The sequence below is a fragment of the Euleptes europaea genome, chromosome 2 (genome assembly GCF_029931775.1).
Source record: "Euleptes europaea isolate rEulEur1 chromosome 2, rEulEur1.hap1, whole genome shotgun sequence".
Taxonomy (NCBI): domain Eukaryota; kingdom Metazoa; phylum Chordata; class Lepidosauria; order Squamata; family Sphaerodactylidae; genus Euleptes; species Euleptes europaea.
In genome coordinates this window covers 131,579,318-131,603,080 of record NC_079313.1, presented here as the reverse complement: position 1 = coordinate 131,603,080, position 23,763 = coordinate 131,579,318, and the positions used below count along the sequence as shown (strand labels likewise).

Sequence of the window (23,763 nt, the reverse complement as noted above, 5' to 3'; positions counted from 1 at the left end):
GAGCAAAGGTTGGAGTGGTAAAGCAATTGCTAATAGCTCAGAACTTTAAAAAGGACAGCTTTTCACATGAAATGCAGTATACTGTTTTCTTGTATTGTTCAAGTTCATAGTTCTAAACTGTGCATAGAAAAAAAATCAGTTAAACTGGGTTTGTACATTTACAGTTGGGCAGTTACTTTGATATTTTCATTAAAAAACTCAAATGTAAAATTAGATTCTTAACATTTGCATTTTGAAGTCTGCATTACAATTAGCACGACTCCACAAATAAATTACTACGGATTTACACTTTACATTGGTACATCTTAGTCTTTAAACATCAAGGACATAATTGCATTAAAATGGCCTGTATGCAAAAGGTTAAAGATGATATCAAGGTGTTTCTAATTTAGGCATACATTTAAGTATGCAAAAATCAAGTGTTTGTTTAAGTTTACCTGACAGAATTCCGTAAATTGTATTTTATATTTCAGAATATCACTGTACATTAAATGTGGGACTTTGTAGGGTTTTTTTGTTTTGTTTTGTTACTGTTACTCAAATAAAAATCTACAGAAAGTCTTTCTATAAAATTATCATATAAATCAGTTCTAACAGATAATCCCTTACTCTAATTTTTCACTTTTTGGGGAAGGCACAACAGACCAGAAGACAACTTGCAGAATAAGAGTTTCATTCAAAGTCTTTTTACAAGCAGATACTATTGACCATTTTATTTAATATTTGCCAAACAATCTGGTATTAAAGTAAGCTTGCAAGAAAGAAAGAAAAAAGTGTGTGATTTTTAATGCAGTCTGAAAGTGGAGGTCATCCCACAGTCATCTGAGCATTGCACAATGGGCCCAGATCAGGATTTAGCCTGCAGTTCTAGAAAGCCATGTGCATATGTACTATGTAGCAAGCACACTTGCAGCTTGAATAGGCAAACTTAACTTTAAATTGAAATGTGCCTTTGACCTTTCGGCTGTCTGAACAACTTAAATAGAAACATAAGATGATACCCCTGGCTTTGTGAACACAGCTTTTTATGACAGGGGCCTTAATAGGGTTGCCAGCCTCCAGGTGGGACCTGGGGATCCCCTGGAATTAGGGCTTATCTCCAGACTACAAATATCAGGTCCCTGGAAAAAAGGATGCTTTAGAGGGTGGGATTTGAGGCACTTTACCCCACTGAAGTCCCTGTCCTAGGATTGCCCTGTCCCGGTACTAGCTGGAGATCTCCTATTACAACTGATCTCCAGCCAATAGAGATCAGTTCACCTGGAGAAAATGGCTGCTTTGGCAATTGGACTCTATGGCATTGAAGTCCCTCCCCTCCCTGAACCCCGCCCTCCTCAGGCTCCACCCCAAAAACGTCCCACCAGTGGCGAAGAGGGACCTGGCAACCCTTTGTCATCCCCAGGCTCTATCCCCAAATCTCCAGTAGCTTCCCAACTTAGACGTGGCAACTGGTGGCCGAGGGGGATCCGGCAACCCTAGATCTTAATCCAATATGCGAATAGTTGAAAGATACCGATTTTTTTTTAATTAAAAAGGCTGACAAAGTCATCACAGACTGAGAATAATCCTACATTCTGCATACATGTTAGATTGGTCAACATTCAGACTGCATTTAGTTTCAACATTCAGACTGCATTTAGTTTCTGCATGTGTACACATGCTCTTTGGCTACTCCATCACAATCCCTGCAAAGTTGGCCCCCAAAGTGGGAGACGCTTCAAAGCATTATTCCAATGAACCAGATAGGCCTCCAGCTACAAGGAGAAATTGGAAGCAAAATGGTCAAGGAACTTCTGCACTGCCTATAATGTTGACATTCAGCACATAGCTTAAGATACCTCACTTTCTAGAAATGCTTGAAAAGGAGTCATATACACCCACACACATACAATTTTTCAGGTATTACAAAATGCTTAATATACATGTACATCAGATGTTCTCAAAATGTAGTAACCTTGAAAGTCCTCTAGATTTTTAAAATTTTGTGGCACCCCTAAGCCCTATTAAGGCTTCTGTTCTTTTCCATCTCCAATCCCCAAAACAATACAGTGAGGCCCTTATCAGCTGCAAGAAATTTCCTTATTGGTAGTTAAAAACTTCTAGATAGAGGCCTACTGAGGAATGGGCATGAAAGACATCTACAACTTCTCATATAAGTAGAAAAAGACTACCACCACATGAAATCAGAAATGATACTCATGAAAACTGTCACTGTCTATTGTCTATGGATGCAGAATGCATGAATAGAAGCAACAGCAACTCACTGAGTTCCTATCCTTCAAAAATTGGGATTCTGACTCCTTCCTTGAGGTGGAGAGTCCCTGACCCCATTCCTAGAAACACAGAAGGCTCTGTTTTCATGTCAGTCAGGCAGGTGTGAGGAGGGCTCACCCTTTGTCCTTACAAAGGACCTGGGCCCCTCCAGGAGTAACCTCAGGGTGTCCCCAGTTGAAGAAACACTGGTCCACGGGGGTACAACGTTCACCTCACAACAGCTAGCATGCTGGCGCATAGTTAACCAAACTACATGGGATGGAATTTGGGCTGTGAGCATCCTGTTGCCTATTTGCATGTTTGAACTTAGGACAGGGCATTCCCGCCAGCAGCCAATAATGTGAATCTGTGATTGCAGAAGGTAAACTGAAGTTAATATAACAGCAAGAGGTTTGAAGGTCCTTTTTCATTAAATGGGAAAAATTAAAGATTAACAATATATAAATAAGTCACTACTAACAGGTTGGTACAGTTTAGCATGCTTTTTATAAGCCATCCCCCCACACACACTCCGCTCATCTAGCCTAACATACTGTATGGGTTCACTGTACCATCTACCACACTGCATTTTCTTCAGAGGACCCTTTAGAACTTGCTTTCCCCTTGCATCTTCCAGTAGGTGGTGATGTTACTCCTTCTGATGGCTATGATTCTTCTTAATTTAGGAGAAAGGCAGCAGGCTTTTAAAACCTTGAACGGTTCAGGAAAGTGAATGTGGGAAGAAATTTGAAGGCTTTATAGAGAAAAGGAGGAGTCCTCCAATTCTATGGATTGGCATCAAATTTAAGAGGACAGGTGGAATAGCTCCTTGTATGCACTCTTAGGAGCCAGAATGGGGCACAAGATGTTAACAAATTTCAATGTTTTTATACAAAAAAATGAAATCAATGAGTCTTGTGACTTCAGAAATACGTGACTTGGTAGAAATTGGCTCTCTGTAGGCTAGCTCATACCCTACCAGAAAATATTTTTGCTACTCTTTAAGGTGCTACTGGACTCTTGCCCTTTTCTACTATGAAAAAGGGGAGTATTTATTTTCTGGAAATTTGCAGTAAGGAATTATAGACCCATTACATAGAAGCCCTTGCAGAAAAAAAATGTTCATGTGCAGGATATTTAAAAGCACGTTTGTCTTTTGCACGGGCAGGAGCGAGAAGGGGAAGAGAAAAAGAATGGTTTCTTAGGAGCAAGCATGGCGAGCCTGAGCCAGGCGGCCCAGGAGACGGCGGAAGATTGACAGGTGCGGCGTGCGGAACCGTTGACGCCGCCGCGGTGGGCGGAGCCCTGCCGACGCCGCGCGCGCGCTCTCTCCCTCTCTCCCCCCCCCCAGCGCGCGGTTTTGTCCGTTGGGGGAGTTGGGAGGGGGCGTGGCCCTGGCGCGCGCCGGAGCCCTTGGGGGCAGTTTGGGGCGGGGGAAGGGGCGGGGCTTTCCTCCCGGGCCAGCCTCCCGTTGGTTGCTAGGGAGGCCCTAGTTACCTGCCTGGGTGATGCTTTGGGGCCTAACCTGAGAAGGGGCTGGGTGGGTACCACTGGGGCTTTTCCAGTGGGAAGGGGACCCGCGCCTTCCCCACGCTGCCCCCCTCCCCGAGAGCGGGGAGCAGAAAGGTGCTGAGTTCATGCCCCATCTACCAGGCAGGGGGATGACATTGGGTTGAGGGGCTCGCTCCCCGCCCCTCCTGGAGATGTTGCAGGAGGTTGCTTGCCTGCCCCTCTGTTTTTAAATGGGGACATCCCACCTTGGGTGGGCTAGTGTGCAGTCCTTTTATATTACCAGGCGGCTTTCCATTGTTAGGCTCTGGCATTCAAAGTATGCACGCCCTGCCTTTTTAAACTAGGACCCCCCCACCAATCCAGATTTCTTTGTGTTGCGTGTGATTCCTTTTGTTTTGCTTGCTTGCTTGTTTGTTTTTGAGCAAAAGATTAGGTGTTTTTGGCCGTTTTTACTGGGTGGCTTTCAACTTGAGATATTTTTAACGTTAAGAACTTTTGGGCGCTGTTAGCTGTTTGCTTGGGCTGTGCAAAACGTTCTTGACAGCTGACCCGGGAATGTTCATGCTGTTTTTTTCCCCTGGGGGTGCCTAGGTGAAGGAGGGGGCGATCAACTTCCATTTTGTGCAAAATAATCAGTTCTTCTCTGTTATGGTTAATCCTTGATTACCGCTGTAATTGCGCATCATCGAGCAGGTGACGTTTTTCTGTTTGTGTGTTCACATTGTCCAAAGGCTCTGTGGCTCTAGTATCTTTCAGAATCATGTCAGGCTCAACCCCCAAGGAGCCTCAAGCTCCAAACCCCCTGGGAGCAGTCGCCAATGCAGTCCCTACTGCTGCCGAAGGCCCAACTGATTCCTCCTTTGGTGAGCAAAACCTTAGCTTCACCACCACAGACCTCAGCCTGGTGGAGATGACAGAAATAGAATATACACAACTCCAGCATATACTCTATTCCCATATGGAGGCGCAAGCGAATGAAAATGAATCAGAAAACAGGTTAAATTTGAACTGCTTCTCAGCCAACAACCCCTTGAACAACCCACAATACCTGTCGTCATGTAATACCAGTCAAGGTAGCAGTTCATCAAACAGCTCTGGCAACCAGTCGTTATACCCCATTATCTGCCAGTCTGGTTTGGCTTCTGACAGCAGTTTCATGGGTCCCAATCAGTGCCTTGGACACATTGACTTCCAGGAGCTGAGAATGATGTTGCTGAGTGAGTCTAACCTTCCTCTCAACCCATCTGAAAAAACACCTAATGGTGGTAGTTCGGTAGATGCTACTGGGCAGAGTTTAGTGAAAGGTAAATATACTGAACACGCGAGTGGAATAAACAAGGAAAATTTGGAAAATTCAGCACCAGGTCCTGAATCCAGAGCCAAATCTGCAGTCCGTGTTCGATTGGAAGACAGGTTCAACAGTATCCAGACTGAAAGTCCCAGGGGTCAAGAATCACAGGAAACTGGAGTAGCCATTAACAAGTGTGTTGCATTTATATTTCTTTCACAGTATAGTTTTAATCATTTCTATTGCCCACTGTCAATTGACCCTTAGAAACAGGGAGCATAGGAAAGTTCTATGTTCTACATAATTAAAATTGAGTTGGTTAGCCATTTGATGTACATGCAGTGGGAAACAATCTCTCATTCTCATTCATACCTTAGGTTGCTTAAAGTGGAGTTCAGTTGGGTTAAGTGTGAATTAATTTGTGTTATTTTAACTGCCAGACGTAAATTTATTGTGTGTCCCCGGCTTGCTGGGGAGGGTGGGATATAAGATTAATAAAATAAAAATGAATAAATAAAAAGGTATTTAAGCTAATTACAGGATTAAAATATGGGCTTTGGATGTTCCTTGAGGCAATTGGACCAGCCTGTTTCCCCTTACCTCCTGTTCTATCACAGTTATGTTAGTCTGATTTCCATAGCATGTGCTTTATGCACTTTGTCAGAATTGCCTTTCAAAATCTGTCATGTGTTAACAAGATCATTAAAATCCACATGCAGGTGGAACCAGCGTTGGTTAAGTGTCAGACTAGGACCTGGGAAATCCAGGTTCGAATCCCCACTCATGCCATGGAAGCTTGCTGGGTGACCTTGTGCCAGTCACACACCTTCAGCCTAACCTACCACACAGGGTTGTTGTGAGGATAAAATAGAGGAGAGGAGAATTATATAAGCCGCTTTGAGTCCCCATTAGGGTGAAAGGCAGGCTATAAAGTAAGTAAATGAATCAGTGGCAACATTCTAACTAGATCATTTATTAGATCAATTTGATTCAATTTATTTAAGGAAGTCTGTTCAGCAGTTTGGCTTTTAGTCACATAACAGGTAATAAAATGATTGATACATATAGAGACTATATATTATTAGAACAAGACTGTAGAACTGAAACTACATTCGTAGTGTCCTGATATTACAAAGACTACCCAGCGTCTTGTCTGCATATGGATCCAATGAAACCCATTTGCCATAAAATGCAGGATGTTGCACTTTCCAGTCTAAAAACGTGGTGCCCGTCTTATGTGAGACAGATCCATTAAGTTGTGCTCTCAGTTGCATATTTGTTACAAATTATTGCTACTGTGTAGCACAGCTCTAGATTTTTTTAAACCCTTCATCTGAAAGACTTCCTGTACACATCCTTAAGGGCCAATCATACTGTATGGGCTTCCTGCCCTGAAAAACCTCCAGACAAAGACAACATTCAACAATAGCCATACAGATTAGTTTTGGATTACACACATTAACAGATCACTTCAGGATACAATGGTTCCATATTAACATACCATACCCTCATTAGCACATTATCTTGATACTTACAGGACAATACTTTTGCAGGACAATACTCAGCTCAAACCCAACCCCTTTCTGACTATATATTACTCTTCCTACACCCTTGACACTGAGAGACACTGTCCTTCAGTGTTACTACTCTGAAGATGCCTGCCACAGTTGCTGGCGAAACGTCAGGAAAGAAAATTCCAAGACCACGGTTACACAGCCCGGATAACCTACAAGAACCAATACTGTATGGGCTTCCTGCCAATCTTAGGCTCAACAGGGAGCTGCAGCCAATCCTGACTCTCTGATGAGCGTTACCATATGATACATATGTTCCCTAACACAGGGTTTGATCCGGCCAGCCTTTTCACTCAATATCAAACAAACCCCCTCTTTATTACGGCCTGTAACCTAGCCCAGTTATGTCCCATGATCCCCAACAAAGCCTTTTGGGTAGTCAAAGGAGACCTCCTCCTTTTTTCACCCACAGAAAAGCCTTTGGATCCAACCCATATGGTTGTTTCATTCATACATTATATTTTTGCATATAAACCAAGAGAATATTAAATGCATGTCTAGAAATATAGAGTGGGACCCTATGGATATTTCCCTTCAGCTGGCATTCCCCTGTGACCCCTGAGATATCAATGCCAGTCTAAAGGGGAATGGCCTAGGTGCCAGGGGGCAGTCTGAAAATAGATCTGGCTGTTATATTATCAGGTTTTTATCCCATCTTTGCTCAGAGGAGGTCAAGATACCCTACACCCTTCCCAACCCATGTTAGCATCACAACAATCCTGTGAGAAGGTTAAGCTGGGAGACAGTGATTGGTCCAGGATTACCCAGTGAACTTCATGGCAGAATGAGGATTTGAACTCCAGTTTCTGTGGTTGTAGTCCACTCTTCAACCACACGATACCATACATTATACCATTCTATACGTTATACCATACCATGTGTGTGTGTTAAGTGCCGTCAAGTCGCCTCCGACTCATGGTGACCCTATGAATGATAGTCCTCCAAAATGTCCTATCGTTGACAGCTTTGCTCAGATCTTGCAAATTGAAGGCTGTGGCTTCCTTTATTGAGTCAACCCATCTCTTGTTGGGCCTTCCTCTTTTCCTGCTTTCCTCAACTTTTCCTAGTATGACTGTCTTTTCCAGTGACTCTTGTCGTCTCATGACGTGACCAAAATACGATAGCCTCAGTTTAGTCATTTTAGCTTCTAGGGTCAGTTCAGGCTTGATTTGATCTATAACCCACTGATTTGTTTTTTTGGCAGTCCACAGAATCTGTAACACTCTCCTCCAACACCACATTTCAAAGGAATCTATTTTCTTCCTATCAGCTTTCTTCACTGTCCAGTTTTCACACCCATACATAGTAATAGGGAATACGATGGCATGAATTAATGTAGTCTTGGTGGCCAGTGACACATCCTTACACTTCAAAATATTTTCTAGCTCCTTTATGGCTGCCCTTTCCAGTCTCAATCTCCTTCTGATTTCTTGGCTGCAGTCTCCCTTTTGGTTGATACCAAACCATACACATTATAAAATATTAGCTCTGTTAACCTAGACTGTGCCATTGGTGTGCAAAGTTTATTAATTACACGCATACAGTTGCAGTTTGCATAGGATTAACTAGGGCTGTGGTAGCTGAAATTATTTGTGTTTGGTGCCAGTGATATTTCAAAGCCCTGCCCTATGTCACGGCTTTCCACAGTGCCTTTTAGCCTGCTCTGTGTTGTAATACTGCTTGATTCTATGCCTCACTGTAACATCAGGGACTGGTTTACATTGCTACAAGTTGTGTCATTGTATTAGGACAGTGGTGGCTGTGTAGCTCTCTGACCGCTTTTTTGTTAGCACACTGACCCATAGAATGAATTTTACTGTGACATTAGTAAAAATATTGGTCCAGCTTTTCCCCTAGAACAGGGGTCGGCAAACTCATTAGTCAAAAGAGCCAAATATCAACAGTACAACGATTGAGATTTCTTTTGAGAGCCAAATTTCTTAAACTTAAACTATATAGGTAGGTACACTGTTTATTAACTTAATAAACTTTAATTAAAGTTTTAAGTCTTAATTAAACTATAAGTACACTGAATAAAACTTGATATCATACTTAATAGTGATCTTATTTATTGATAAAAATTTAATTGTAAGTCCCTGCCATTTCCCCCTCCCCGTCTGGAGTCCTCGTCTGGAGGCCTGGTCTACCGCCATAGAAGCCTATTGGTAGACCTTGCCTCCAGCTGAGTCCCTTTGGGAGGCCAGGTCTACCCATTGGCTTTCTTGGCAGTAGACCTGGCCTCCGGAGGCCCATAGAAGCCAATTGGTAGACCTGGCCTCTGAAGGGGGACTTTTTCCCCTCCTCAGAGTCCAGGTCTACCACCAAGAAAGCCAGTGGGTAGACATAGCCTCCCAATGGGACTCAGCCAGAGGCCAGGTCTACCAAAGGAAGCCCGCCCTGCCCAACAGCTGATAGGTGGGCGGGGGGGGGGGGGCAGGAACCGCCGAGCCGCCTGCCCAGCAATCGCGCGGCTAGAGGGGAGGGGAGGATTTAGCCTCCCAACCATTGAGGGCAAGGGAAAGGGGGACCTGGCCATTCTCCACGGCGGCGGGGGGGGGGGGGAGAGACAGCGCACCCGCTCGCCTGCTCTCTCGCTCTTGCTCTCTCTCTTTCTCTCTCAGGCGCGCCGGCTCCGCAGCCCGGCTGCCGGCGCGAGCGGGCGCGAGAGCAGGGGCTCCGAACCAAGTGTGGAGAGCCGCACTCAATGGGCCAAAGAGCCGCATGCGGCTCGGGAGCCGCAGTTTGCAGACCCCTGCCCTAGAAAGCAATTAAATCTAAACACAGAATAATCAAATATAACCACAACTGTCCTGAGCCTTGAGGAAAGGTGGTATTGATTTTTTTAAATATGTAAATTTTATGTACACACACACACACACGCACACGCACACACAAACTTCCTTTTATTTAGTTTCTGAGATTTTAGTCCATCTTGCAACATGATTTTAAGGTTAATTTTATAAGAGCCGGAGGAAAAGCTGGGAATAATAGGATATGTCTCACGTGGAGATATGTTGTGCACCCATGTGCTAAAAAATTTTTTTTCTAGGCAAATAGTAACATTTTGGGCCTTTGAGATTGTTACAGCTCTCTTTAGCAGCTAAGAAAAGATGCAATTAAGCATGATAATCTAGATAGAAGCATATATCGTTTTGTTTAAACGTGCAATCAGATGTGTGTTTGATGTGAGCTAAATTCTGGATGTAGTCTGAAGGGATTGCTGGTATAAAAGATTGCACAACAAATATGGGCTTTGAAATCCAATTGTTTCAAACAACCGCCCTTGTGTTATTGATTTCCCCCCACATAGTTTAGTAACTCTCATTCGCCATCCTTCCGAAGTGATGGGTGTTCCTCTTCACCAGCAGCAGAATAAATGTACCACGTTAGTGAAAAATAAGACTGCTGCTACAACTGCGACGGCATTGCAATTTACATGCCCGCTGTTTAACCCAAATGCTGCGTCTCCTGCAACTGTAAATGCAAATCATTTACAACAACAGGTTGGTAATTTTTTTAAATAAAAGATTGTTCTTTGTTTGTTTTATGGCTCTGTAATAACTAATCTTGTGAAGATTAACTTTATACAGGAATGTGTAAAGTAAGGGCAGTTCTATTAGAACTCTCTCAGCCCATGCTAGGGTTGCCAACCTCCAGGTACTAGCTGGAGATTTCCTGCTATTACAACTGATCTCCAGATGATAGTGATCAGTTCCCCTGGAGAAAATGTCCGCATTGGCAATTGGACTCTATGGCATTGAAGTTCCTCCCTTCCCCAAGCCCCACTCTCTTCTGGCTCCGCCCCAAAAATCTCCAGGTATTTCCCAACTCGGAGCTGGCAACCGTAGCCCACACTGAGGCAGGCAATGGCAAACCACCTCTGAATGTATCTTGCTTGAAAACCCTATGGCAAGGGTGTCAAACTCAATAGTTATGAAAGCCGGATATGATATAAATGTCACTTGGTTGGGCTGGGCCATGCCTCGCCAGCCCAGACTGAGAGTGGGTGTGTGTGGCTATCTCGGCTGGCTCGTGGGCTGGATAAGAGCTCTCAAGGGGCCGGATCTGGCTCGTGGGCCTTATGTTTGACACCCCTGCCCTACGGGGTTGCAATAAGTCAGCTGACTTGACAGCACTTTCCACCACCACCATAAAGTAAGGGAGGACCCACGTGCTTCAGTGTAATTCTGTGACTGTTTTTGTAGACATTTTTGTCTTTTACAGAAGGAAGCAGATGGAGTTAAAATTTAAAGGGAAAAATCAGCAGGGGGAAAGGTGATCTCTCTCTTTCCTCTCATGCTGTTTTCCCACTGAAAATTGCCACCTTAAAGCTGTTTTTACCCTCTTACTAGTATAAACGTGTATCTGTTAAATGGCATGTAAAAGGCAGAGCAGTTTTCAGAAGAAAAATACAATGAGCGGAAAGGGTTTGAAAAATCACCTCCATTTTAAGACTGTTTACAGAGCTTTTGTTTTCTTGAGTGTCTGTTAACTTTCTTTTATCTGTCTGGACTTTAGAGATATATTTTAGCTTTGATCCTCAAACCAGAGGTGGCAGTCAAGGTGATATGCATAAACATGGTTCTAGCAGCTGCATTGTTGTTTAACCACATGTTACCAAAAAAATAAAAATAAAAAATTGGTGAGCACACTAAATTTAGGCCTAACATCCTAAAGCCTTTAAAGTGCAATCCTAAAAATACTTTCCTGGGAGTAAACCTCATTGATTAAACCTGGGTGGGATTCTGAGTAGACCTGCTTAGGATTGCTTTCCCGGATTCCAAGTTGAAAGACATTACAAAATGGTGGCTGATTGAAATTTAATTTGGGCTACCGAGGACAATCTATACAATATATTACAAAATTGTCTAAGTTAATACAGAGAACGTTAAATGATGCATAGTTTGGTGTATAGCCAGCCTTGCGCATTGTGACCTTGAGAAAGTAGGAATTTAAAAGTCCAAAATTACCAGCAATTCAAAAAACATACCAGCAAATAATTTCTGCCCAAATGGACTAAAAACCAGAGACCTCTCTCTGATTTTTTAAAAGCCCACTCACATGTAATGTGCAGGGAATTTCAGAATGGCACATAAGTGGCTAGACGAAGGCCATTAGATGATGGAGAAACTTAACAAAAGCAGTCTGGTAAAATGTTAGCTTGTTGGGCTTTAGGACAAGTGCTGATTAAGTCCTGGGGCTGGCAATGCTCCTGGTGAGTCACCCTTCTTCCATAATGTCCCCTCCCAGCCAATACATCAAAGGCTTTTCACAAAGACACTGTAAGGGTACAACTAGATGTTACAACCTCATGTTTTCCTGGTAATGCTAATGTGGGAACAGGAGGAGGCATTTGCAGAAGGGAATTGGGAGCTCAATCCTTCTCCTACCCTTGATTTCTCTGTGCAGATATTTGAAACTGGAAGTAAGCCTGACCCTAGTCAGGTATGGGATTTGCAGGAAAGAATCAGTGAGTATGGAAGGAGTTAAGCTGTCTTCCTGTCTACCAGTTCCCATTATCAGCAAAAAGAGGTTGGGGAACAATGGTTAAGGGCTGAGCCCTATGAGGAAAGACTGAGGGAGTTGGGAATGTTTAGTCTGGGGAAGAGGAGGTTAAAGGGACATGATTGCTCTCTTTAAGGGCAGGGAGCTGTTCCTGTTGGCAGCAGAGGATAGGACTCGCAATTATGGGTTTAAATTGCGGGCAGAAAGGTACCTGGCTGGATATTAGGAAAATTTGTTTGACATTGGAATCGGCTGCCTAGGGAGGTGGTGAGCTCCCCCTCACTGGCGGTGTTTAAGCAGAGGCTGGACAAACACTTGTCAGGGATGCTCTAGGCCAGTGGTGGTGAACCTATGGCACGCGTGCCAGAGGGAGAACTCAGAGCCCTCCCTGTGGGCACGCGCGCTGTCGCCCCAGCACAGAGTTCGCCTGAGTTTGTTACTAGAAAGCCAGAGGGACGCGGTGCCAGGCTGCTCCCCTTCCCCTCTCCACGTGCACCTGAGGGCATTTCTCACATCACCCGCCCCTCTGCCTAGCAGCCCAATGGGAGCTCTTCCTCCCTCCCCTGTCACATGGGGCAGGGTGGCTCACATGTGGCGTGAGGGTGTGGCGCGGACGGCAGCCTGTTGAGTCTGTGGCGAAGGTGATTCCCGTGGTGGGGTTGGAGAGGAGCTAGGTTGGAGGGGAGCGTAGCTCACAGAGTGGCATAGCTGGAGGGGAGCAGAGCGCTCAGGCCACAGCGCGGGCTTTGTGGCACCTCCCACCTTTCAGTGAAATCTCCTACTAAAACCTCAGTATTCAGGTTAAATTGCCGTGTTGGCACTTTGCGATAAATAAGTGGGTTTTGGGTTGCAGTTTCGGCACTCGGTCTCTAAAAGGTTCGCCATCACAGCTCTAGGCTGATCCTGCATTGAGTAGGGGGTTGGACTAGGTGGCCTGTATGGCCCCTTCCAACTCTATGATTCACATGTGTCCCTCATGTGGACCATTTAAAGAGACGTTCTGGGGTTCCATGGTGAAAACTTCATTTGGATTGGGAGTGTGGCATGCAGGTAGAAGGGGTCAGGCTTTTCCCTCCATATTGTTTTCCCGAGCTGAAACAGCCCTGTGGGAACTGCTATTTGCCGGTACACCTGATGGGTACACCTAAATTTCCTCAACAAGGCAAAGAGTGGCTCCCCAGGGCCATTTCAAGTGGGGACAACAGTGCGGGGGAAAGGCTCAAACCCTTTCTCTCTGTGTGCTGAGATCCTGATCTGAATTGGGCCCACCAGTGCCAGGATATTCCCAGCAAGGAACTCACAGCACACCTCCCATTGAAAGTCCTTGAGATGGTTGTTAATTCAGAAGACATGGAGGGTACAAGGACTTTGCAGTGTGTGAGTCAGTCTCTTAAAGCTCCAGCACTTTCCCTCTGCTCTAAAGGAAAGTAACTGTGGAAAGTAACTTGAGCTTTCCATTGTTGAAGAAAAGGGGAGCATTGCCAATTTTAGTCACAAATCAGGTTTTGCTTAAAACTGGTGCTTTGTTTCTTTTAGATCGCTGGAACATCTGTTTTGGATGCTCCTAAGCATCAGGACCTTGGCTTGCCTCGAGCTTTTTCTATCTGTTACCAGCAGGAGATTGAAGCAACAAAACAGACCGTCGGGCCTAGAAATAAGGCTCTTCCTGAACACGTCTGGATTAAAGTAGGAGGCAAGTTGCCAAATTTTGGCTCGCTTTCTTTCATTTGCCATCACTTTACCACAATTAATTCTGCTTTCTGCAAAGATGCATTTGTAAAAGCAGGGTAATCCCCACTGTCATGCTTCTTTTTAAACATACGTTTCTTAAAATATTATCCAGAAAGCATTTGAAACAATTTAGTTCCATCAGAGGCTGCAAGGAAATGGGTGACATGGGAAAGCTTCTTATTTCTTAGATAATTCTTTGAGAAACTTCAATAGGTATCTGTATATAATAGTTATACAAGGTAGGAAGAGCTCCACTTGTAAGATGCTTTGCATACTCTTAAAGAAAACAGCAGATAACAACACATAGTTCCTTAGAGAGCCAGTGTGGTGTAGTGGTTAAGAGCGGTGGTTTGGAGTGGTGAAGTCTGATCTGGAGAACCAGGTTTGATTCCCCACTCCTCCACATGAGTGGCGGAGGCTAATCTGGTGAATTGGATTTGTTTCCCCCCTTCTACACACGAAGCCAGCTGGGTGACCTTGGGCAAGTCACAGCTCTCTCAGCCTCACCCACCTCACAGGGTGTCTGTTGTGGGAAGGGGAAGGGAAGGTGATTGTAAGCCAGTTTGAGTCTCTACCTTAAGTGGTAGAGAAAGTCGGCATATAAAAACCAACTCTTCTTCTCTTCTTCTTCTTCTCTTCTTACACTAAAAGAAATTACTTTGAACAGTGCCATGCTGCATTTTCTTATTCTCTAGAAGCTGGGTTGCCAAACTCCAGGTACTTACCTCAAAAAGGGTGGTAACAGAATTTTTTCCCCTCTAGGCCAGCCCTGGAGGTTGGGAACTGGAATTCCCCCCCCCTCAGGTTCATCCAGGAGGGTAGTTACCACAGAACTTGTAACTTTGATGTTGTAACTTGATTAAGATTATAATAGGTTGTTTTTGTTAAAACTCCAAGTACTAGCTGGAGATCTACTGCTATTACAACTGATCTCCAGCTGATAGAGATCAGTTCACCTGGAGAAAATGGCCGCTTTGGCCATTAGACTCTATGGCATTGAAGTCCCTCCCCTCCCCAAACCCTGCCCTCCTCAGGCTCCGCCCAAAAAACCTCCCGCTGGTGGCAAAAAGGGACCTGGCAACCCTATCTAGAAGTGTAATCCTGGTTATTTGGCAGTGTCTCTCTGAGCGGGGGGTGGGTGGGGGGCAGCCTGAATGCCTCCTCTTGGCACTTTTCATGCTATTTTATCTGAGCTTTAGTGGGAACTGGGGCTGTGAGGTTTTAGGATACTGAAGTAACTCTACATAGGGTTGCACTGTTAGTCAACTAAACCTCAGGTTGTCAATCAGTAGGGGCCAGTCTATATAGTGAGGGTAATTTTGGGTTGGTATTGAAGAAGAAGAGTTGGTTTTTATATGCGGAATTTCTCTACCACTTAAGGGAGAATCAAACCAGCTTACAATCACCTTCCCTTCCCCACAACAGAAACCCTGTGAGGTAGGTGGGTCTGAGAGAGTTCCAAGAGAGCTGTGACTAGCCCAAGGTCTCCCAGCTGGCTTCATGAGGAGGAGTGGGGAAACAAATCCAGTTCACCAGATTAACCTCCGCTGCTCATGTGGAGGAGTGGGGAATCAAACCCGGTTCTCCAGATCAGAGTCCACCACTCCTAACCACTGCTCTTGACCACTACACCATGCTGAGGGGAGGGAGAGAAGGCAGCATGGTATAGCCTTATCTCATCAGATCTGGGAAGCTAAGCGGGGTCAGTATTTGGAAGGGAGACCACCAAGGAAGACTCTGCAGAGGAAGGCAATGGCAAACCATCTCTGCTTCTCGCTTGCCTTGAAAGCCCCTTGCTGGGGTTGCCATAAGTCGGCTGTGACTTGATGGTACTTTACACATATGTTGGGGCTGAGAGTAAAAGGCGCAGTTGTTTATTTTAAGGCTATTGTCAAGTATGTGGTACTATCAAGGAAAATATTGAAGATATTTTTTCCTTCCAACAATGAGAGGCCCTTTCTGTTTTTCTGTATGTAAAATACTATTTCCCCCCCCCCTCTTGTTATTCAAAGGCGAGGCTTTATGTAAGCAAACAATAAACAAAAGGAGCCGGAGTAGAATACATACACTGGACGCAAGCACAGTGCGCAAACCTCTCGGTGACATTCAAAATGTGTGCGACAGCCAAAGCACCAGCCTGGCACAGGGCACTTGGCAAGCAGCACAGCCAACCTCAAGTGCCTCCGTGCAAAATGGAAGCCAAGGCGGTGTCTCTCAGCGCCGGGAGAGGCATAACCGAATGGAACGAGACAGAAGGTAATCTCAACAGGTGGCCTTTGGGCTCCAAGCCTCTTCTCTATGTCGTTTGGTGCTGGTTTGCATGCCGCAATGTTATGTTTTGCTTAAAGTTTCCACAATAAGATTGCATCGATTTATTTATATATTATTTCAGTCAGAGGGAACTTCTGTTCTAAGACCCCAATATAATCACTCAATAGTTTCCATTGTAAATATAAACTATGTCTATCAGAACATGGTGGCATGTAAACATTAGCCAAAATTAGAACACTTCTACTAAAAACAATCTTACAGGCTTGGATATTAGCATTACACTCTGGCAGGGGCATTATATGCAAATTTAGGAGTGAAGAAATAAGAAAGGCTAAACCAGCTTGGTAGCGCCCCCTTGGGTTTGATTTAAAAGCTGGTATGCAATAAGCTTTATATCCCTCTAACGCTAAGGGAGCTACAGACCAAGTCTCCTGTAAAAGGATTATGTCAGATTTCTTAAGGAATTCTAAAAATTCATAGTCCTTAACCTTATTTCTCCATCCTGCTATATTCCAGGAGAGAAGTTTAACAGCTGTGGGGGCAGGCTTCCTGGTGAGTCAATCGGCCTTGGAGGTTTGCTCTAGGCTAGGGAGTTAATGGCATCCTTTGAGTCAGTTGGTCCTTTTTATAAATCTATATGAAGCTTGTGACATGGAGCTGGAGATCCGCAGATTAATGTCATCTCCCGATGAGCCCCAGTATCATCTTCAGAACAATGTCCAACCGGAGGCTCCTGGCTTATCTCTAGCAGTTCTTGTGCCCAAGATTTCGGGGCTGGTGACTCAAGCAGATTTTTATTGATGCAGACATTAAAAAGGACATTTGAGTCGCGATCGCAGTCCACACAGCCTGCGGCCAGGGTAGATGATGGCGCCGTAATCCCTTCTGTGACTCCTGTATATCAGTCATTATTGGAACTATGCATTCATCCTGCCCACCTTCCTTGTCTTCTAGCAGGTGACTTTAATGCTAGACTGGGCAGCGATGTCTCAGTACTGGCCAGAAAGCTGGGGCTTAACCACAGGGAACTGCCATTACCTTTTTTTCTATTTATATACTATGTTTATGTACCACCCTTCTGATAATACACTCAGGACAGTATACAGTGTAAAATAATACCTTATAGGCCACTTCCACGTGAAGTAGTATGAAAATGTGCCCTAGCAACAGCATCAAGAAGCAAGGAAGAGGGCGGGAACTGCCTAAGGTCATAGAATCAGCATTGCTGTCAGATGGCCATCTAGCCTCTGCTTAAAAACCTCCAGGGAAATAGAGCTCACCACCTCTTGAGGAAGCCTGTTCCACTGAGGAACCGCTCTAACTGTTCTTCCTAATGTCTAGATGGAAACTCTTTTGATTTACCAATACTTCTCTATTCTTGTACTACTTCCACCACCACCAGGAGACCCACCTCTAACGTTCAGTCTTTTCAGGACTACTTTGTCATGCCGGAAGCCTTTGCTCTGTTGGGCAATCTCCATGCCCTCAAGCAGTGCCAAGTTCCCAAGGGAAAGCCGTTGGGTTCATTGTCCTCTGGATGAGAGCGTATAGGAAACTCAAGGGGCTTTTGTAATACTTGCTTTATGTATGCATACCAATATGCAAGCAGCAGACAGGTAGAACTAAACAATCAGCAGACCCGCCCCCCCCTACTGTATATCACATTCTCAGAGAGCAACCTGCACCCAACATGCCCCAACTCAGGGCTCTATCTGCTTTAAGGGAAAAACAAAACAAACGAACAAACCTACTAGCTCCTGTTTTTCACTTGTAAGCCTGGCAGGCAAATTGTCTGTTCAGGAAAACATCCATAGCCATTAAAAATGTTAATAATCTTTCAGAGCCAGTGTGGTGTAGTGGTTAAGAGTGGTGGTTTGAAGTGGTGGACTCTGATATGGAGAACTGGGTTTGATTCCCCATTCCTCCATATGAGCGGCAGAGGCTCATCTGGTGAACTGGATTTGTTTCCCCACTCCTACACATGAAGCCAGCTGGGTGACCTTAGGCTAGTCACACTTTCTCAGCCCCACCTACCTCACAGGGTGTCTGTTGTGGGGAGGGGAAGGGAAGGTGATTGTAAGCTGGTTTGAGTCTTCCTTAAGTGGTAGAGAAAATCGGCATATAAAAACCAACTCTTCTCCTTCTCCTTTTCTTGAGATCCTGGAAGCTTCGGGGAGGGGCTGTGGCTCTGTGGGAGAGCATCTGCTTGATATGTAGAAGGTCCCAGGTTCAATCCCCGACGTCTCCAGTTAAAGGAACTAGGCAAGCAGCTGATGTGAAAGACCTCTGCCTGAGATCCTGGAGAGCCGCTGCTGGTCTGAGTAGACAATACTGACATCGATGGACCAAGGGTCTGATACAGTATAAGGCAGCTTCATGTGTTCATGTGTTCTCCTTCTCCTCCTCCTCCTCCATCAGAACCTGGATTCTAGGCAGGCATGCCCTATGAGAAAACCATAGTAATAGATATATTCACAGTAATCCGGACACAGCAAAATCCATGTAATGCCATTGATTAACATCACAATGACACACAACTGTCTGCAAGCTTTTGTGTTCTCCAGATGTCTGGATGCTGAATCCCTTATGAAAAAGGCAGGTTAAAAGTGCAATAAATAAGTCGATTTAAGGTGGGGGAGGAGGAGATGTTTCTGGGTCCCTGAGGCCCCTTGACTATATTCCGTGCAGAATGATCCACACATTTCAATGGCAGTCTCCAACTGAAAATATAAAACCAGCAGGTTATTCACATGCCTCCTTAACACACAGCTCCCTTAAAAGGCCGAGAGCAGAGGAAAAACATGCCAGTCCTTATAGTAACAATACTTGCAATGAATTTTAGATGATGTACTAGGTAAAGAGATAATGGAAGTCAGTCTTTCAAGTGGTTATATTTCCCCAGTAGAATTTTCTGAAAACGATTCTTTCTTTCTGAAGAAAATTCTGATTCCCACTAGGTTAGTAACATTATCATTTCTTTTATCAACAAACAGTAGTTATTTATACTGTGCCATTAATTACCCTGATACTTTACAGAGTAACATAAAAGCAAAACATTTCCTACCCAAAGGAATTTATAATGTGATAGGAGTGAACGGGGGGAGGAGATACAAAGATAACAAGTGGAGACAGAAGGGAGGGTAAATGTAAGAAAAATGCAATGGAATATTACTTAGGCTTTGTTGCGGTTGTTGTGTGTGAGGCTGAGGGATCATGCTAAAGGCTTTGTGAGGAAAGTGGCTATCAAAGAGGAGGGTGAAGTTGGTTCCCAGTTCGTTCCCTATTCCCAGTTCCTTATTCACATTTCCTAATTCCTTCCACTTGGGAGCAGCTGGCACAAGAACCAGACTTTGGACCAGGACCCAGAATGTGCCCTCTCGAAGGTCACAGTCCCCTGAATGTGGTGAAAGCATATGGGCCGCCTAAACTCCCGGACTGGACCTGGCAACCTGATATGCAGGCACCCGACTACTGCTCCAAGCCGCACGCCCGTCCCAAACTCTACTGGACGGCCGCTGCGCGCTCCATGGAAACTGACTCAGCCGCTCCTGCAAGCTCCGTGCAGCCAGCAGCTAGGAAACAGAAGCAAGGGCAACCTCCAGCGAACCTGAGAGACTCCAAGTTCCTGTGCAAACTCTGTTCCAGCCGCAGCCATGTCGTGGAAAGCAGACAGTCACGTAGTCAGTGCCAACACCCCCCTTTCCCATTGCAACATCAGCAGCCTAATGGGCAATCAGCAGCGATCCTGATATCAGCGATAAGTCGTTCCTTCAGCTATGCAGCAGCGATCCCCAGACGTTTGCAGAGATTGCGCCTATTGTTCCAGAACATTAATCACTTCAGCAGAGATCTCCCAGTTCCTCCCGGGTTGCAAAAGCCATTGGAATCAGAATAGATTTCCAAATTCTCACCATCCCCACCCCGGTAGCCACAGATTAATCCCTTCGTCACCTTTTGTCACAAAGGTGGGAACCTAGGAGGGGTACATCCCCTCTCCCCGCCCCCAGAAAAACAGTATATCTGGGGTGCCCCCAGCCCATAATGTTACTTTAGGTCTTTCCTGACATCTTTTCCGTTACTCTGTTGGTTTGGTTTAGCACAGCCTGACCACGCTCCCTCCCGCCTTGCTGGCCAAGTCTACGGGAACCCCTTGCCCCCGCCTTTGCTCCTAATTTCTTCTGTCTTAGTCTACGTGAACTTGGACAACACCTCTTCAAGAACAGTAAATATCACCCCATCAACGATCCCTGTCCCGTTGGCATCTGTGCTTGTACTACTCTCTTTGGATTTCTTAGATTTCTCTGTATGTGTGTATGCATCACTGATTTGAAAGAAAACAACATAAACTCTCTTAATTCGGAATCCTTTGCTTCTATATTTAAAGGTCACAGTTACCGGCTCTGATATACAAAGGTTGCTCCTGCTTTATAAATATTGTAGTTTGCCATCTTGCTTGCTAATTCCCCGAGTTAAAGAGCAATTTGGTTAACAGTGGGGGTGTATTATATGTGGTGATCCAGTCCTTATTTTGGGGTGCAGAGCTTTTAAATTGTCCTCAATATTATTCAGGAACTAGGAAATGTGAATAAGGAACTGGGAATAGGGAACAAACTGGGAACTGGGAACCAACTTCAGCCTCCTCTATCAAGGAGGGGTTTAAAGGGAGAGGCAAAGATGGTACCTTATATCTGTTCTTGGATTCAGCCTTGTAGGAGGGAATAATTAACCAGTTGTAAGGTAAGTGAGGCTTACTGAAAGACCATCAAGTTGTGCCCTTCCAAGATCTTAATCAAACGTTAGTTGCCCTGTTGTTACACTGAATTAAGAAATGTTTTGAAAAGAACTGCAGTTTCAGGTGCTAGCTCTGAGCTCGTTGCTTGTGATCCTAGGCGCAGAATCCGGATTTGTTGCGATGAACTGAATCTTCTGGTCCCCTTCTGCACGTCAGATACCGACAAGGCAACAACTTTACAATGGACAACGGCATTTCTAAAATACATTCAAGAAAGGCACGGAGATTCCCTGAAAAAGGTCACTGTTCCAAATAAATTTACATTTAAAAAAACAAACCCTGCATTACAATGTGAACATTACAAGCCATAAAGAAATTAATCATGCTAGATACATTTGTTGAACTTGTACTTAGTTTCACACAGGAGCAGAGTTTTTCGCCTTGCATGCAGGACATTTCCCCGCGGTCGCCCCACCGACTGCTTCGGGGCTTCCTTTTGATTATGCATGCCTTTTCCGCCCATCGGAGGTCGCCTTGCTCTCCCCGCCCGTTAGGGTTGCCAGGTCCCTCTTCGCTACCGGCGGGAGGTTTTTGGGGCAGAGCCTGAGAAGGGCGGGGTTTGGAGAGGGGAGGGGCTTCAATGCCATAGAGTCCAATTGCCGAAGCAGCCATTTTCTCCAGGTGAACTGATGTCTATCAGCTGGAGATCAGTTGTAATAGCAGGAGATGTACAGCTAGTACCTGGCAGTTGGCAACCCTACCGCCCTTTTTGCCTGCATTTTCCAGATTCTGGCTAATACAGCATGTGGAAACACATCGGGGATTTTTGCATGGTAATTAGCAGCGTGTTCCAGGCTGAATTGCCCCGCATATTTTTTTGAATTTTGCACACTGAACCATCATTCTAGAAGTGACAGCGAAGTCCGCGTATACCTGCTTCGCATTACAAAAGAGCCCATTTAACGCGACCTGTGGTGTTTGCCGTGAAGAATCCTCCTCAAGGAACAATGCATAACAACAGAGGCGTGTTAGCTATGCATATGCTAATGACTATGCAAACAGGAACAAAGGAGCAGGCAAGTGGGGGGAGTGGAACTTCTCCTTTTGCGTCGGGACCGTGAAAAGACATTTTTAAAGTCGCATTTTTAAAAAGAGCTTTGACTGAGCATCAAAATTGACCATGCAAAAATGGCCATTGCTTCTTCAGTGGGCACTGTGTTGAAATAATAGTACAAGTTCTGCTGTCCATACGTATAGTGCTGAACCTAGCTCAGCCACATCTGTTAAATGTTTTTGTATACCAGTAGTGCTGTCCTTCCCAGGCACAGCACAGCCATGCTTCTATTTATCATCTTATAATAGATAATTTCTTAAACCTGGAGCTAAGAACACCAGCACAACAAATGCTCCCGTACGGAAGCGTGTCTATAATGATTTGTTAAAACAGGAAATCTGTGCCCTCAGAAGCCGTGTAATGGACATGCTAGGTCTACTGCAGCACAGACTTTATTTATAGCTCCCCCCTTACAAAGGGGTTGCATATAGATAGGCAATGTCTCGCAACTGTGATAGATTGTTAATATTATAAATTGCAGTTATTCTGAACAGATGTGGTTTTCAAAAAACGAATGTGCTTGTTGATACTCTACAGATACTGAGGCCCAGGGGGAGGCATAATTCCAGGCTAGAAGGAAATGAGATTGTGTTAGCAAACAGGGAGCTCCATGTAAGATCTGCCTAATAAATTAACATCCTGGCTTAGAGTAGCATGCACAGAAATAATTGTTGGAGGAAAGTGCTACTGTTAGCAGATCCAACCCACTGATCTATCTGCCACCATTGTTATAAGGATTATGGAGATAATTCTGGTGACTCCATTGACCTTATTTATTTTTAATTTATTTTCAACATTTTGGAAATATTGGTTTCTGTACTACCACTCTACTCAGCAGGGTATGATGCCTTCCTCCTGGCTAAGGAGACATCATCCAATTTAAATGACTCACGCTCTATATGTTCACCAGCCACCTTATTTACTTCAGTGGAAGGGGCAGCTCTTTAGCGGTGTAGTGGTCTGGAGCGGTGGATTTTAATCTGGAGAACCGTGTTTGATTCCCCACTCCCCTACATGAGTGGCGGAGGCTAATCTGGTAAACTGGATTTGTTTCCCTACTCCTACACATGAAGCCTGCTGGGTGACCTTGGCCTAGTCACAGTTCTCTCTGAGCGCTCTCATCCCCACTTACCTCACAAGGTGTCTGTTGCAGGGAGAGAAAGGGAAGGAGATTGTAAGACGGTTTGATTCTCCTTAAAAGGTAGAGAAAGTCGGCATATAAAAACCAAATCTACTTCTTCTTTATTACTGGAGCTGCCCCCAGCTTCCTTGAAATAGAAAAGGTAGTTGTAGTGGAGGTCCATATGTTTATCAAAGTGCTCTACCTGTAAAAGGTTACTGGGACAAAGTATTTCTAGTTTGATGGGTAACTTTGTACACAGAGTTTTCTTAAGGTTTGCTCCTCTGTAATTCAGTATTGTAATTATTCTGTGTGGTTGATTTTTTTTTAGGAATTTGAGACTGTGTTCTGTGGTAAAACAGGCAGAAGACTAAAATTAACAAGATCAGATTCAATAGGAACATGCCCAGCACAGGAGATTGCCCAGAATGGTACGTCCATGGAGATTAAATAATTAGCACTCCATATTCAGTTGTTACTTGACAGTGTGAACACACAAGAGTTTGTACAAGCTTCTGTTTCCAAATTCACTTGATGGATTTTTTTCATGACTTAATACATCTTGAAAAACATGTCAACATTGAAGAAACACACACACTATTCAAAACAGAAAGGAAAAATTTACCGACCTTTATTTATCAGTGCTGCCCTCAAGATGGGCCT

General features: G+C 44.6%; 1 protein-coding gene across 1 annotated transcript; it reads left to right on the top strand.

Moving 5' to 3' along the window:
- The first annotated feature begins 4,609 nt into the window (after positions 1 to 4,609).
- Positions 4,610 to 23,554, top strand: TCFL5 (transcription factor like 5). The gene is made up of 6 exons (XM_056845447.1): positions 4,610 to 5,247; positions 9,938 to 10,130; positions 13,669 to 13,825; positions 15,876 to 16,119; positions 21,024 to 21,165; positions 23,432 to 23,554. Exons 1-6 carry the CDS (start codon positions 4,676 to 4,678, stop codon positions 23,552 to 23,554), a joined length of 1,431 nt encoding a protein of 476 aa, XP_056701425.1. The 5' UTR covers positions 4,610 to 4,675.
- The last annotated feature ends 209 nt before the right edge of the window (positions 23,555 to 23,763 follow it).

What these genes read in the sequence shown, in the direction of transcription:
- TCFL5 (XM_056845447.1), top strand. Translation starts at nt 4,676, where the DNA reads ATGACAGAAATAGAATATACACAACTCCAGCATATACTCTATTCCCAT. An exon ending in CAAATCATTTACAACAACAG is followed by an intron (nt 10,131 to 13,668) that starts GTTGGTAATTTT and finishes TGTTTCTTTTAG; the next exon opens with ATCGCTGGAACATCTGTTTT. An exon ending in CGTCTGGATTAAAGTAGGAG is followed by an intron (nt 13,826 to 15,875) that starts GCAAGTTGCCAA and finishes TGTTATTCAAAG; the next exon opens with GCGAGGCTTTATGTAAGCAA.